The following is a 13,829-nucleotide window of genomic DNA, read 5'->3' as shown; positions in this document are numbered from 1 at the left end:
GGTTTGGCTGGTTTGCAGTCTTTTCCTCCCATTTCAATATCACCTGCATTCTGGTATAATGTTTTTGGACCCTTTACTATTATCTCCAGCCTCGGCCACATCAACCTTTTCATCCGCTTGCCCCGATCACTTTCCCACCCAAAACAAAAGGCAGAGAGTGGGGCGTCCAGTGCCCGGCCACCTGCCTTTAAAACTTAGCTGCCTGCTGCCAGCCGTACCTGGGCCCTGCTGCTTCTGGCTTGGTTTCCACAGAGTTCATCTTGTGCGCAGCATCCTGTTTCCAAAGCCTTCAGCCAGGTGTTACGGTGGGGAGGGGGCCCAGCCTTGTGGATGATGCAGTTGGAGGTCTCCTGGCCCCTTGGCCCAGCCAGCTGAAGGGGAGCGGGAGGATTTTGACGGCTGCGGCCTCGGCCCTCTCTTTGGCATTGTTGCAGGCAGCCACGCTGGCCGACACAGAGCTGCCCACCACGGTGGAAGGGGTGGAGAAGGCCATCAAGAAGCAGAAAGAGTTCATGACCACCATGGAGCTCCAGATGCAAAAGACCAGCGTGGCTCTCAAGGCGGGCGAGAGCCTGATTCGGCAAGGCAACCTCTACAGTGAGAGGGTGAAGGACAAAATGGAGACCCTCCGGGCAAAGTAAGCAGGGGGTCAGCAGAAGCCCCACCACCACCAGGGCAAACCCCACAGGACCTGCCCAGAGTGGCTGAACAGAGTGCTGGGTCAGAATCCCTGTGGCCTGAGCCCGGCCTTGATGACCAGCAGCAGGCGAACCCTTGGCCCACCTTTTGCAACGGGGCCTCCTAGGACCCTGAGGAAGGCACTGACCAAAGGGGAAAGGCTCCAATGCCTTCAGGATCTGTGGCCATTTGCAACTGCTTGGACCCCCACCCCCGCCTGCAGGCCAGAGATTGGCTGTCAGTCTCCCTCAGGTGGCCTTGTGTCCAGGCCAGGTGCTAGATCCACCAGGACGGAGAGCTGCGGCCTGAAGGGACACGGGGCAGGGAAGCATCTCTTGGCAAGGGGCCTAGGCCTGGCTTATCTGCATGTCTTCATTGGTGTCGGGTCCCAAATCTGGTTTCCTGCTCCAGATAGAAACAGCCGCTCAGCTGTGCCCTTTTTGTAGCCCGAAGCAGGAGGGGGGGAGGTGTTACTATTTCCACGGTCGGTCACCATCTGTTTGTCCAATCAATATCACCGTCTTTGAGCTTATAGTGATTTGGGTGTTTAAAGAGGGAAGCAGCCAGTGGCATTGTTCCAGATTTGTGAAGGGTGTGTGTGTGTCACTTTTACTGGTTTGGCTTCTGGGAACAGAGAGACCTTCCCTGGACGCCAAGGGCTCCGAAGCCCAGCCCCCTCCCCCACTCCTTTCCTTTCCTGAGCAGGAAGGGGGCCTGGTTGGGTCAGATACCTGGAAGGGCTAAAGCGGGGCAGGGGCCCATGTGCCAGGCAGAATCCTCCTGGGCAGGAAGATAACCAGGTGACCAGTTTGCTCTCCTTACAGGAGCGGACAAAATGTCCAGCTGGCCAACCTCTGGATGCTGCGCCTCACTGACCACCTGGAGCTGCAGCGCTTCCTGCAAAGCTGCCATGAGGTATGGGACTGGGGAATTCCGGGGAGGGGGCATCTGAGATGGAAGGTGGTGGGCGTGAGGGGGGGCTGCTCCGGTTACACGGCCCCCAAATGAAGCTAGTCCCTGGAGGGCTGCGGAAAGGATGCTGAGGAGGCTGTCCTGCTTTGGCCAGAGAAATCTGGCAGACTGGACGACGATCCCCACCCCCACTTACCCCCACTTACAAAAGGCAGGTGGCAGAGGAGGAAGGAGTAAAGTAGAAGGACCCAAGGATCCGAGTTACTCAGAGCTTTCCCCTCTCCTTTGCTAGCTCTATCACCCCCTTCCCTCTGCGGCCCCCCCATTGGCCCCCTCCCAAGCACAGTCCCTGGCTTTCCCGAGACCCGCAGCCGCCCTTCAGGATGCTAATTCGGCCTGGTTGAGTTTCGCTTCCCCCAAAGTTGACGTTGGCCGGGGCCGACGATGGGGGACGCCTGATGCCCCCACCCCACCCCCGTTGTGCGGCACAGGCGGCCCGGGCTTTCCGCTTCCCCACGGCCCTCCACGCGAGGACGCCGCCCGGGGAAAAGAAAAGGCCGACCAGGAACGCGGCTCGCGGGGAGACGAGGCTGCGCCCGCAGTCCCAGTGCCTCCACCCGCCCTCCTTCGCGGCGGCTGCCCAGCTTGAAGCCCCTCCGGTTTGCGCTTCGAGGCCGAGGGGAGACGCTCCAAACGGGCCGGGCGTCGCTTCGCGGCACACGACCTCCCCCCCCCTCGGGGTGGGCCGGCTGGGATGAGTGGGGGGAGAGGAACGAGCGGCGTGGCCTCCTTCGCCCCCCTGGGCGAAAACTCTTCACCGAAAGCGAGCGCCCCCTCCCCCCCCCCCCTCAGCGAACGGGGGATGAGCCGGCGGGCGGGCGGCCGACTCCGCGACTGCCAGCTCTGCCGCTGCAGCGCGCCGGCCGGGATCGGGGCGCCGGGGAGGGTGACGCGGCGGGGCCGGGCTGCGGGCGCCGGGCGGAGGCGCCCACTGCGCAGGTAGGAGGGGGCGAAGGGAGCCCGGGCCGAGCGGGGGGAGCGGGCGCTCCTCGGAGCCCGGCTGAGCGCGCCTCCCCGCCCGTCTTTCCCGCAGCTGGATGGCTGGGTGGCTGAGAAAGAGGCGCTGATGGCCGGCGAAGCGCCGCGTGAGCAGGAGGCGCCGTCATGGAAGCAGCCGCCGTCGCCGGCCCCCAAGCGATGGCTCCGGCACCGCGCCTTCATGGCCGAGCTGGCGCAGAATAAGCAGTGGCTGCGCAAGATCGAGAAGGTGGGGGCGCACGCTCGAGGAGTGGGGCCGGGGGCTCGCCGGGCGGGGGGGGGAGAAGCTGATGACGCAGGACGCGCTCCGGGCGGCGGCTGGCTCGGCTCAGGGTTGGAGGCCCCCCCCCCCCGCGCACTGCGTCTTGGAGGGAACTCCCGGGAAGCGTCCCGAAGGGCTCCGCTGTGCCTTAGCCCGGGAGCCCCCCCTCGCTCGGCAGCCTGCGCCTGGTCGGCGGTGTGAGACGCGGAGGGAGGCGGTTCTGGGAGCAGGCCGGCTGACTTGGGCCGGTGTATCCATGACCTACCAAGGAGCGGCTCCTTTGCGCCTGTGGGTAGCGCGCAGAGTTGAGTGACGTGCTGGAAAATATGCTGTTTCTCAGGTGAGGGCGGACCCCTGGTGAGGGAATGAGGAAGAGGGGAGTGCGTGCAGATTAGATGAATGCAGAGCCCCCCCCCCCGCTGGGATTAGCGGGCAGCTCCTGCCCCAGAGGCCCCACATGGTGTAGGTCTCTTCTGAATTTGGGTGTCCGCTATCTCTTGCCAGAGGCCTCACCCCCAGCGCCCCTTCTCCCCTCCAGTCTGCATTCCTCTGAGGTGGCGCTGCCCCAAAGAAACGCTCAGCACGTGGGGGGGGGGCAGGCCGCTTGCCTTGGGTGCCAAACCTTTGGGCCATCCAGAAGGGTCTCTGGGCAGCAGCATCCCAGCACCCCCTCTCTCCCTCTGTGGCAGCCCCAGGCTGAGTGAGTGCAGGGGGATGCGTACCCTCTCAGGAGACTCCTGGGCCTTTGCACTGGTTTCGCTCAGGGTAAATAAACATGGAGAGAGGCCTGCCTGCCTCCTGCATACCTCAGGCGAACCCATCAGTAAAGGCCTGGCAGGCAGGAGACAGCAGGCGGCTCATTTCCTCAGTGGCCCCCACCCAGAAGGGTCTCCCTTGACAGCTGGGGGGGGGGTTGGGTGTGCGCCCCATGGGAAGCTCCCCTCAGCAGGGGAAGGTGGACGAGGGCTGGTGGCCAGGAGAGCAGAGCAGCTGGCCGCCCTCCAGATGCTCCCCAGGTTCTGCCCCTCCCAGGGTTGCCCAGAGCCCCGAAGCACCTGTCTGGGGTCTTGACCGGTGGCCTAGGTGGGAGGCCGCTTGCCCGGTGGCTTTGCTGGTGCCCAGGGAGGCAGTGGGCTGAGGAGGCTTCCCAAGGCCTGTCTCACAAGTCGGCAATTAGAAGGGCTCGTGCGCGCGCCCCCATCTCCAGATCATCAGAGAGGAAGGGGAGGCTGCTGAGCGAGTGCAGCTGGAGGGGGGGTTGCACATCCCGTTTCCCTGCTGGAGGGGGTGCCTCCCTCACCCGTCTCAGACGGCCTATCTCTGGGCCCTTTCAAAGCCTGGACACACCGAGGGCTCTGCAACGGCCGTTCTGGGCAACCTGTGGGGGGGGGGCTCCCTTGATGGCAAAAGCTGCTCAGGTTGTTGAGCCACAATGTGGCGGTGGTGGCCAGCCGCACGGCAGGGTGCAAACAAAGGGAGTGGGGGGTTTTCTGAGGGCGGCAATAAGCGACCCTTTAGGAAACTGAGTCACTAATGAATTCCTCTCCCGTGTCCTGGCATTCCCTCCCCCCGCTACTTTCCCGGCTTCCCCAGAATCCTGTAGGAGCTCAGGGGAGGTTTCCAGCCGGGGGCTGATGAGGGGCCCTTGGCTCAGCTCCCCAAGGGCACGCGGGGGGGTGGGGGGCCAGAGGCATCGGGGCCGTGGGCAGCTGTGCCAGCTCGTCTCCTGCCTCCCCCTCGCCACCAGGAGGGCCAGCGGCTGATCCAGGAAAAGCCCGAGTTAGCGGAGACGGTGAGGAAGAAGCTGGCCGAGATCCGGCGGTGCTGGGCAGAGCTGGAGTCGGTCACCCAGGTGAAGGCCCAGCAGCTCCTGGAAGCCACCCAGGCCGACCGCATAGTGCAGAGCTACGCCGAGCTGGACAAGCGGCTTCAGCACATGGAGAGTCAGCTGCAGGCAGTGGACGCTGGGCCAGACCTGACCGGTGTCAACAGCAACCTCAAGAAGCTGCAGGTGGGCTGCAGGGGCTCAGCGGAGGGTCCGGGGGGGGGAGGAGTGATGGGGTGCTTTGGGGTGGGCATCTGGCTTTGCAGCCCCAGGGGTGCAAGGGCTTCTCCAGGGCAGGACATTCAGGGCAACGTTTCCTGAGAACGGCCAGGCTGGGCTGGAGCTGCCCCTGCCTCCTTCTCCCCAGTCAGGGCGCAGGCACAGCTGACTGGACAAATGACCGGGTGACCAGGCCTTTGGCTCTTGCTGAAGGAGCAAAGACGTCAGTTCCACCTTCAGTGAATTTCACCCATCAAGCAGAATGATGATTACGGGGTTGGGGGGCATTTGTGGGGCTGCAGCAGAGCCCCTTGCCCAGACTCAGACTGGCAGAAGCGGGACCGTGTCCCTGGGTGCCCGCCAATGCCGCCTCCCATCTCTCACAGACCCTGGAGACGCAGGTGGAAGAGTGGTCCAAGGAGGTGGGGCAGCTGCAGGCCCAGGTTGCTGCTCTGCCGCTAGAGACGGCCAGCCAGGGGATGGTGGAGGACAGGCAGAGCGTGGTGGGGGCACGGATCGTGCGCCTCATTGAGCCCCTCCGGGAGCGCCGGAGAATCCTGCTGGCCTCCAAGGAGCTCCACCAAATCAGCCACGACCTGGAGGATGAGCTGGTAGGTGCGGGTAGAGGTGGCGGCCAGATTGGCTTCAGGAGGCTGGTGGAGTTTGGAGTTGGCCCTGCAGGTCTCCCCCCTGGCTGGGATGCCCAGTTGCCAAAGCCCACAAGGTGCAGAATGACTTGTTTCAGTCCTCCCCCAGGCAGAAAAAGCTGCATGAAGCCCCTCCCTCCCTCCCATGGCAGTTGAAAGAACTGATGCCCCAGACAGAGGAGACCGTGCTGTCTCCGCCCTGTGGCCCTCGATGCCAACTGGCCGCTGGGCTCATTCCCTCCAGCAGCCAGGCCCTGTTGTTGCCCTCGCTCTCCCTCTAGGTCTGGGTGCAGGACCGCCTCCCACTGGCCATGCTGAAAGACTGCGGGAGCAACCTGCAGAGCGTCCAGCAGCTGATCAAGAAGAACCAGGTGAGATGCTGGTCCCAGACTTTGTGGGTGGCCTTGCTCCAGAGAGCCAGCCCAAATCCCTTCCCCCCACAGCCCAAGCGGAGGGTCAGCCCCTGGGGGCCAAGGATGGTCCTGGCTGGAGGCTAAAAACCGGCCACCCCGCAATTCTCTGTCTCTGACACCAGAACCTGCGCCGCGAGATCCAGGTGCACAAACCCCGGGTGGACGAGGTGCTGGTGCGAGCGGGTGGCATCGCCTCCATCCAGAGCCCCGAGGTGGACACCGTGCGGCTGCTCTGGGAGAAACTCTCTGAGCTGTGGGTGGCCCTGCAAGAGGAAACGGAGCAGCGGCAGCAGCGGCTGGACGCCACCTACCAAGTGGAGCAGTACTTCTTCGACGTGGGGGAGGTAGAGGCCTGGCTGAGCGAACAGGAGCTCTTCATGATGAACGATGAGAAGGGCAAGGTGAGCCGCCCCTCTGCCCCAGCCGGGGGCTGCCGGAGGGGGCCTGCTCTCCTTCCCAGGCTGTCAGAGCCGCCACTCTCCCCGGACAGCTCTTGGGACCCTGTGCAGGCCTGGTCCTTCCGGCCGGCCGGAAGAGAGGTGCTCAGGAAAAGCTGCCTCCTCCAGTTGCCGATCCCAGGCCACCACTGGCAGGAGGGACCGGCAGGGCAACACCCCCACCCCTGGAACCCCTTTTCCAGGACGAGCAGAGCACGCTGCAGCTGCTGAAGAAGCACCTGATGACCGAACAGACAGTGGAGAACTATGCGGAGACCATCGCCCAGCTGTCGCGGCAGTGCCGGTCCCTGCTGGAGCTGGGCCATGCTGACAGGTGGGCGCCTGCCCTGCCCGCCCCTCGCCCCTCGCCCCTCCCCCTGCCAGCCTTGGTGACCAGCTTGTGTCCTTGCCAGCGAGCAGGTCAGCAGGCGGCAGTCCCAGGTGGACCGGTTGTATGTGTCCCTGAAGGACCTGGTGGAAGAGCGCAAGGCTAGCCTGGAGCAACAGTACTGGCTTTACCAACTGCACCGCGAGGTGGATGAGATGGAGCACTGGATCGCCGAAAAGGAGGTGGTGGCTGGGTCGCCAGAACTGGGGCAGGACTACGAGCACGTGACTGTGAGAAAGGGCAAAGGGTGGAGGGCCTAGAAGCGGGAGGGGGGCCCTGCCCACCAGGGTGCTTTAGCCCATGCCTAGAAAATACCCTCCAGCCTGGTGCTGGTTCCAGAGCCGAAGGCGGGCAAAGGGACGAAGGACTGGCAAGGAAAAGGAAACAGCGAGAACAGCCCGTCCAGGACGCAGAGAGCGCGGAGGCTTCCGGCTGCTGTTCGGCACGCACAGCACTCTCTTTCTTTTGCACAGTTGCTGCAAGAGAAATTCACCGAGTTTGCCAGCGAGACTGGCACTATGGGCAATGAGCGGATCTTGGCCATCAACCAGATGGTGGATGAGCTGATTGAGTACGGGCACGTGGATGCTGCCACCATTGCCGAGTGGAAGGACGGGGTGAACGAGGCCTGGGCAGACTTGCTGGAGCTGATCGAGACCAGGGCACAGATGCTGGCGGCCTCCCTCGAGCTGCACAAGTTCTTCAACGACTGCAAGGAGGTCCTGTCCCAAATCGAGGAGAAGAAGCAGCGCCTGCCCGCGATTGCAGCCCGGGAGTGCAAGGCCTCGGCTGGGACTCTGCAAAGGATGCTCAAGTCCTTCGAGCACGACATCCAGGTGCTGGTGGCCCAGGTGAGTAGGGAGCGGGTGGAGGTCAGGGAACGCTCACCAAGCAAGTTCCCGGGCAGGTTCATATCTCCCTGTTCTGGGGGCGGGTACGGACGGACGGTAGATACGGCAGCTGCAGGAGGTGGCAGTCCAGCTGCAGACGGTGTACGCGGGGGAGAATGCCGAGGCCATCGCCATCAAGGAGCAGGAGGTGATGCGTTCCTGGAAAGAGTTGCTGAGCTTGTGTGAAGATTGCCGGCTGCAGGTCACCACCACGGCCGATAAGATCCGCTTCCTGAACTTAGTGCGGGACCTCACTTCCTGGATGGACATCATCCTCTGCCAGATTGGTGCTGGCGAGAAGCCCAGGTACTGCTGAGGGCAGGGAGAGTGGCCCCGGCCTGCCCTCCTCGGAAGGAGCGGTGCCGCCTCCTCGTGGCCCTTCCGCTCCCCCCACGCCATCTCTGTGCACAGGGACGCATCCACTGTGGAGGTGCTGATGAGTGACCACCAAGGCCTGAAGGGTGAAATTGAGGCTCGCGGCAAGTCCATCTCCACCTGCGTCGACCTGGGCAAGACGCTGGTGCTAAACAAAAGCCCGGCCTCTGAGGAGGTGAGACTCGCCCAGGGCCCATTGCAGGGCCGGCAGACTGTCGGGGAGGGGGGCACAGATCGGGCGCCTGGAGTGCGAGGGGGATGTAGCCCGCAGGGGCTCCCTTGTTTGCCAAGGCTTATGGAATCGGTTTGTCGGAGGTTTTCTTCCTCAAGTCCATTGCTGCACACAGGTCTTCCTCTGCACCAGGGCTGCTGGGAAGCGGGTGGTTCAGCTACCCTGGACTTGCTGAGGTTGGGCGTGGGGAGGGGATCCTGGAGCCAGGCCCGTCCTCTCGGGCAGGAGGGAGGGAAGCATTGCATGGTCATCCGGAGCCTCTGGGGGAGCGAGTAGCCCTTGCTGGTGTGGCCTAGTCAGAGCCCTGGCCAGAGAGGGCTCCCTCTGCGCATCAGCAAGTGGCCGTTGCTCTCGAAGGTGAGAGGAGCACTTTCAAGGGCAGCGCAGAGGCCTTTTGAGGGCCGCAGGCAGGCTGGCTGGCCAGGGAGGAGGGTGGTTCTGTTTGCCCGCCAGCCTTCGGGTTCCCAGCCTGGCCCAGCACCAGGGAGGGCCGAGCTGCCCCTGGGTCTGGAGGCAGAGGGACCTCTGGCGAGTGCCCGGCTTCAGGCACTGAGCAAAGGCAGAGCCTTCGGAGGCATTTGCGGGGAGGTCCTGGAAGTTTCAAAACTCCGCCCCTCTCCCCCTCCCAGCCAGGATTCTCTTGCTTGCAATGCAGATCAAGCTCCATCTGGAGAAGCTGATGGCCAAGAAGAAGGAGATGGTGGACAAGTGGGACCAGCACTGGGAGTGGCTGCAGCAGAGTGAGTCCACCCCTCTTCCCGGGGTGGGGAGGCCAAGGGGAGAGCCGGGGAGCGGAGTCACCGGAGGAGCCGCTGCTTGGAGGGCAGGAGCAGGAGTCCACATGCTCAGCGGTTGCCTCTGCAGTGATGCTGGCCCAGCTGGAGGGAGAGAGAGACAGGGACAGCTCAGCAGCCCAGCCCATGCTGACCCTTGGGGTGGGCCTTGCTCTGCTGCCCTGCCTGAAGGAGCCTTTCCTCAGGGCTGTCCCTCCCTCTTTGGCAGTGCTGGAGGTGCATCAGTTTGCCCAGGAGGCCGTTGTGGCAGATGCCTGGCTGAGCACCCAGGAGCCCCTGCTGAGGAGCCGGGAGCTGGGCAACAGCGTGGACGAGGTGGAGCAGCTCATCCGGCGCCACGAAGCCTTCCGGAAAGCCGCTGCCGCTTGGGAGGAGCGCTTCAGCTCCCTGAGACGCCTGACCACCGTAGGAGCCCAGACTCTGGCTGGGGTGGGGGCGCTCGGTCGGGTGGGCACACAAGACACTTACCGGCCCCTCCCTTGTCCTGGTTGCCCCTCAGATTGAGAAGCTGAAGGCCGAGCAGAGCAAGCAGCCCCCCACTCCCCTTTTGGGCCGAAGGATCTTCCCGGACCCTGCTGAGCTGACCAACAAGGGCGCCTCCATCCTGGGCCAGCCACTCTTCGAGAAGGCCCACACGCTACTCAATGGGCTGGAACCAGAGCCCACAGGGGCCAAGATGGCCTACGTCCGGCAGGAGCTGAAACCGGAGCGGCTGCAGCCCAAGATCGACCACCTGCAAGAGGGCCTGGGGACCGCCGTGGAAGCCAAAGCCGGCGAGGTCGCCACGGCTGTGGAGGAAGCCCTGCGAGGGGGCTCCATGAGCCGAGCTGCAGGCTCCTTGCTCGAACAGGGGGAGGCCAAGGTAAGCCGGTCGGATAAGCAACGGGAGCGCCAGGAACCCCGGCACCCACCAGAGCGGCATGAGTCCCCCCAGCAGGACGCAACCCGGCACGAGCCAGCCGAGCGCAAGAGGGAGAGACGGGACCGGAGGGCCGAGCGGCGGGAGTCCAGCGAGCAGGAGGCTGCCCATGCGGACCCCAAAACAGGCGGGTAGGTGCCAGTGCCTCAGATGGCAAGCCTGAGGAGGGAGGCTGCAGTTGCCCCTCCCCATGGGTTGGAGTCCCGTTTGAGATTCTCTGCCCAATGGTCAGCCCGTCCTTGGAAAGGTGGCTCTGGTGGATTAAAGAGGGATAAAAGACGAATGAGGCGGCGAGTCCTTTGGGCACTCAGAAAGAGAGCTGCGGCCATGCCAGGCCCCCACCTCCAGACCCCCCACTTCCTCCTCCCCCAACTCTGCGGGGCCCCTTCTGGCCTGATCCTCCCTCTCTCACCCCCAGCAAAGCCACCCTGGCTGACATTGTGGAGCAGCTTCAGGAGAAGGAGTCGGTGGGGGTGGCCCCTGCCATGGTGAGTCCCTCTCTCCCCCTGTCTGGAGAGGCCCTGGAGCCCCCCTCCCTCCTCTTGAGCCTTTCTCCTTGGCCTTTCTCCCCTGTAGCCTCAGGACAGGGAGTCTCCTGCCCGCCTGCCCAACGGGCTCGAGGGGCTCCCAGAGAGGACACCACGGCCAGATCGGCCCCGTGCCCGGGACAGGCCCAAGCCACGCCGGAGGCCCCGTCCCAGAGACCCCAACGCGCCGCCAGGGGAAGCCCGACGTTCTCGTTCTGCCCCTGCCCAGAGCAGTGCTCCACCCCCACCACCCCCCACCCACACTGTCCAGCAGGAGGGCTACCTTCTCCGCAAGCTTGAGCTGGAGGGGCCCAACAAGAAAGCCGGCAATAGGTGAGGCAATGGCGGGGATGGGGGCGGTCTAGTTATGGGGTCAGAGCCTATGGGTGGGGCTAGTCAGTGGGAGGAGCTCTGGAAAGGGCCTTCTCTGGGCCAAGTCTGGGGTCCTGCACTAGGAGGGAGCGTAGGGGGTCACAACGTGAAAGGATTGAAAGGATTCTGGCCACTATGAGGTTCTGCGAAAGCATTGGGGGCGAAAGTCCAAGAGGGGCCAGAGACTTCCTTGGCTGGGCGCCAAGCATAGCCTTTCCTAACCAGGGTCACACAGTGGTAGAAAGCCCCAGAATTCCTCCGGGGAGCAATGTGAGAATTCTAGGGGCTAAAGTCCCCCCATTTGGAGAAGACAATGCTTTGGGGCTCTGAAGAAGCCATGAGAATGACAGCTGGGGTCATCTCCCCTCCCCCCACCCCCAGGCCAAGCTAAAGAGCCTGCTGTTTTCTGCCCTTCCCCCCACCCCTGGCCCCAGTCTGGCTCAAGCAATCCTGGTCTGTCTGCGGCTGGCTGTCCGGTCCCAAGGAGGGAGCCATCCAGACCCCTCCCCCCGAAGAACGGGCCCCAGGCCCACCTCTCTGTGTTGGGGGAGACTCGGCCTTCCCCAAAGGCAGATGCCCTGGGACAGGAGGGCAAGGGAGGGGTCCTGAGAGCTTCCCTCCTCCGGTAGGTCGTGGATCAACCTCTACTGCGTCCTCAGCAAAGGGGAGCTGGGCTTCTACAAGGACTCCAGGGGCCGCGAGTCCGGCTGCCCCCACGGCAACGAGCCCCTGCTGAGCCTGCAAGGGGCCACTGCGGAGGTGGCCAGCGACTACAAGAAGAAGAAGAACGTGCTGAAGATCAAGTGAGCCTCCTGCCGTGGTCGGGGGGGGGGAAATGCCGGAGCCCCTTGGAGGAAGAAGCAGGGCTGCTGGGGGGGGGGAACGAAACTGCCTCCCCCCCACCCACCCCGTTCATGGGATTCTCCCTTGCAGGATTAACGACGGGGTGGAATTCCTCCTGCAAGCCAAGGATGAGGTAGGATCTTCCTCCCCCCCACCCCTCACCCAGAGCACCATCTCCCCCCCCCCCAGCCTCTCTCCAACCCGTAAGGGCTCTTCCCTCCCCAGGAGGACATGAAGGCCTGGCTGACGGCTCTGAGTTCGTGCATCGCGGAGCACGGGGAGATCACCCGCTGGGGCCAGGCGCTGCTCACCACCTCCTCCACAGACGAAGGCCTCCCCAAGCGGGACATGGACAGGAGGGCCAGCACCTCTGGCCGGAAGAAGTGAGGCCGCTGCCCCCTGGTCCTGGCCTGGAAGGGCAAGCAGGCCGGCCGGCTAACGGAGACACCTCAGTGTGCAGGGGAGACTGGAGCTATGTGGCTGCCAAGAAGGGGAGAGGCCCACAACTTCTCTGCGAAGCAGATGCTGGACCTGTGTGGCTGGACAAAGGGATTCTGCCTGACCCCCCCCCCTACCTGGGCTCAGCCCGGGACAGAGTTTTGCTTCCCCCTCCCCCTCCATTTCCTTTCCGGTCCGTGTCCTGGCAGCCGGACAGGAGGGTCCAGGCCACGAGGGTCCTTTTGCTCCTCTCTTCAGGGGAATCCCTGCAGCCCCCCCCCAGCTGACAAGCACTGGGCCCAGCCGGCAGGGAGGGAGGGAGCCAGGGGCTGGCCGAGGGGGCCCCAGAGGCTGAGGGGTCGCGTGGAGCGCCCCCTTGTCTTCCTTGCGGCTTCTTCACATCTCCCAGAAATGGTGCTACGGTGGGTGCCAAGGACGGTCTCTCTCTCTCTCTCTGCGAGTGTGTGTACTCCCCAGGGCTTGCTGCAGGCCCTTCTCTGCACAAGTCTCCTTACACCCCCCCTTCGCCTCCCAAGGGTCACTACGGCACCCACACAGGCCTGGAGGAAAGCGCCGCTCTTTGGGGTCCTGCCACCGCCTTCAGCCTGCCATGGATGGGACTCCCATGCCTGCCCCCCAGCCAATGGCCTTTGCCTTCGTGCCCAGGTGCTTGGACGCATGCTGGGTCGATCCCTGGGATGAAACTCCCCATGGGGATACGGCCTGGGGGGCGTGAGGGGCAGGTGCTCTTCCAGCTGACCCTGCAGGACTTCAACCTCCCCTGGGGCTCCCTGCTTCCCAGGATGAAGGAGGCCACGGCGGAGGGCAGGCAGCTGCCCGAAGGCGAGAAGGCCCCTTGCCCTTGTGAACAAGCCATAGCCATGCCCCCACTCCTGCGGGGAGGGGGAGGGGGAGGGGGCTCATCCAGGTGTATTTATATGCAATAACGACTGGAGGCCTGCCGGCCTCAGCGGAGCCCCTCCCAGCGGAGCAGTGAGCGCTTGCATGGGACCCCCGCCCCCACTCTGATGCCCAGTGTCCTTCCCGACTCCCTCCGTCCCTCCGCTGCAGCAAGGGGCCGGGAGGGCGGCTGCTCTGAAGCGGAACCAGGAAGGCCTGTCCCTCCGGCCATGGGCTCCTCGTGCATGCCGCCCCCTTTCCCTGTCCAGTCCAGAAGGTGCCCCACTCCTCCCGTGCTCGAGGAAGGGATTGTGGCTGTGGGCCTCGGGCAAAGCGCAGGGGGCTCTCATCTGAAACCCCACTTCCTTCCCCCCCCCCCACGCTACTCTGGGCGTGCGCCAGAGAGAGAGAACCAGGGCTTTGGAAGTCAAATGGCTGTGCTGAGCCCAGAAGGGAGCGTGCGGCTCAATCTTTTCCCCCTGGGAGCACCCTTCATCAGCCAGGGGCCAAGGGGCCAGTGGGTCAGGTTCTGCTTCCTGTGGCTGTGTGACACGCTGCCTGTGTGGGGGCCAGTCCCACCCCTGCTGGGCCTGATGCAGTTTCCACAATGCTCGGCCCTGGGTGGGGTGGGCGCCGCTTCTGTGTCGGGGAGCTTGCCTGGTTCAGAGTTGTAACTGCTTTTTGGGGTCTAGTATAAAGGATCAATCAAAATATGAACAA

The 13,829-nt window shown here is 64.1% G+C and overlaps 1 protein-coding gene across 7 annotated transcripts in view; it reads left to right on the top strand.

Moving 5' to 3' along the window:
• SPTBN4 (spectrin beta, non-erythrocytic 4) overlaps nucleotides 1-13,829 on the top strand; it is a 25,041-nt gene extending 11,212 nt beyond the window's left edge. For 4 of the 7 annotated variants that reach the window (XM_070764776.1, XM_070764777.1, XM_070764774.1 and 1 more), the window contains 20 exons: nucleotides 435-637; nucleotides 1,503-1,593; nucleotides 2,684-2,857; nucleotides 4,638-4,901; nucleotides 5,321-5,545; nucleotides 5,863-5,952; nucleotides 6,117-6,395; nucleotides 6,635-6,765; nucleotides 6,845-7,049; nucleotides 7,293-7,670; nucleotides 7,771-8,015; nucleotides 8,121-8,259; nucleotides 8,972-9,056; nucleotides 9,319-9,515; nucleotides 9,610-10,160; nucleotides 10,448-10,517; nucleotides 10,606-10,889; nucleotides 11,558-11,731; nucleotides 11,862-11,904; nucleotides 11,997-13,829. In XM_070764776.1, the coding sequence (XP_070620877.1) occupies nucleotides 435-637; nucleotides 1,503-1,593; nucleotides 2,684-2,857; nucleotides 4,638-4,901; nucleotides 5,321-5,545; nucleotides 5,863-5,952; nucleotides 6,117-6,395; nucleotides 6,635-6,765; nucleotides 6,845-7,049; nucleotides 7,293-7,670; nucleotides 7,771-8,015; nucleotides 8,121-8,259; nucleotides 8,972-9,056; nucleotides 9,319-9,515; nucleotides 9,610-10,160; nucleotides 10,448-10,517; nucleotides 10,606-10,889; nucleotides 11,558-11,731; nucleotides 11,862-11,904; nucleotides 11,997-12,158 (3,990 nt within the window). In that variant the 3' untranslated portion in view covers nucleotides 12,159-13,829. Of the gene's footprint in view, nucleotides 1-434; nucleotides 638-1,486; nucleotides 1,594-2,683; nucleotides 2,858-4,637; nucleotides 4,902-5,320; nucleotides 5,546-5,862; nucleotides 5,953-6,116; nucleotides 6,396-6,634; nucleotides 6,766-6,844; nucleotides 7,050-7,292; nucleotides 7,671-7,770; nucleotides 8,016-8,120; nucleotides 8,260-8,945; nucleotides 9,057-9,318; nucleotides 9,516-9,609; nucleotides 10,161-10,447; nucleotides 10,518-10,605; nucleotides 10,890-11,557; nucleotides 11,732-11,861; nucleotides 11,905-11,996 lie in introns of those variants that run through there. The other 3 variants (XM_070764779.1, XR_011560355.1, XM_070764778.1) reach the window with 3 other exon arrangements.

The sequence above is a fragment of the Erythrolamprus reginae genome, chromosome 11 (genome assembly GCF_031021105.1).
Source record: "Erythrolamprus reginae isolate rEryReg1 chromosome 11, rEryReg1.hap1, whole genome shotgun sequence".
NCBI classification, from domain to species: Eukaryota; Metazoa; Chordata; class Lepidosauria; order Squamata; family Dipsadidae; genus Erythrolamprus; species Erythrolamprus reginae.
The sequence above is the reverse complement of the archived record's forward strand: the minus strand, read 5'-3'. Positions and strand labels throughout refer to the sequence as shown.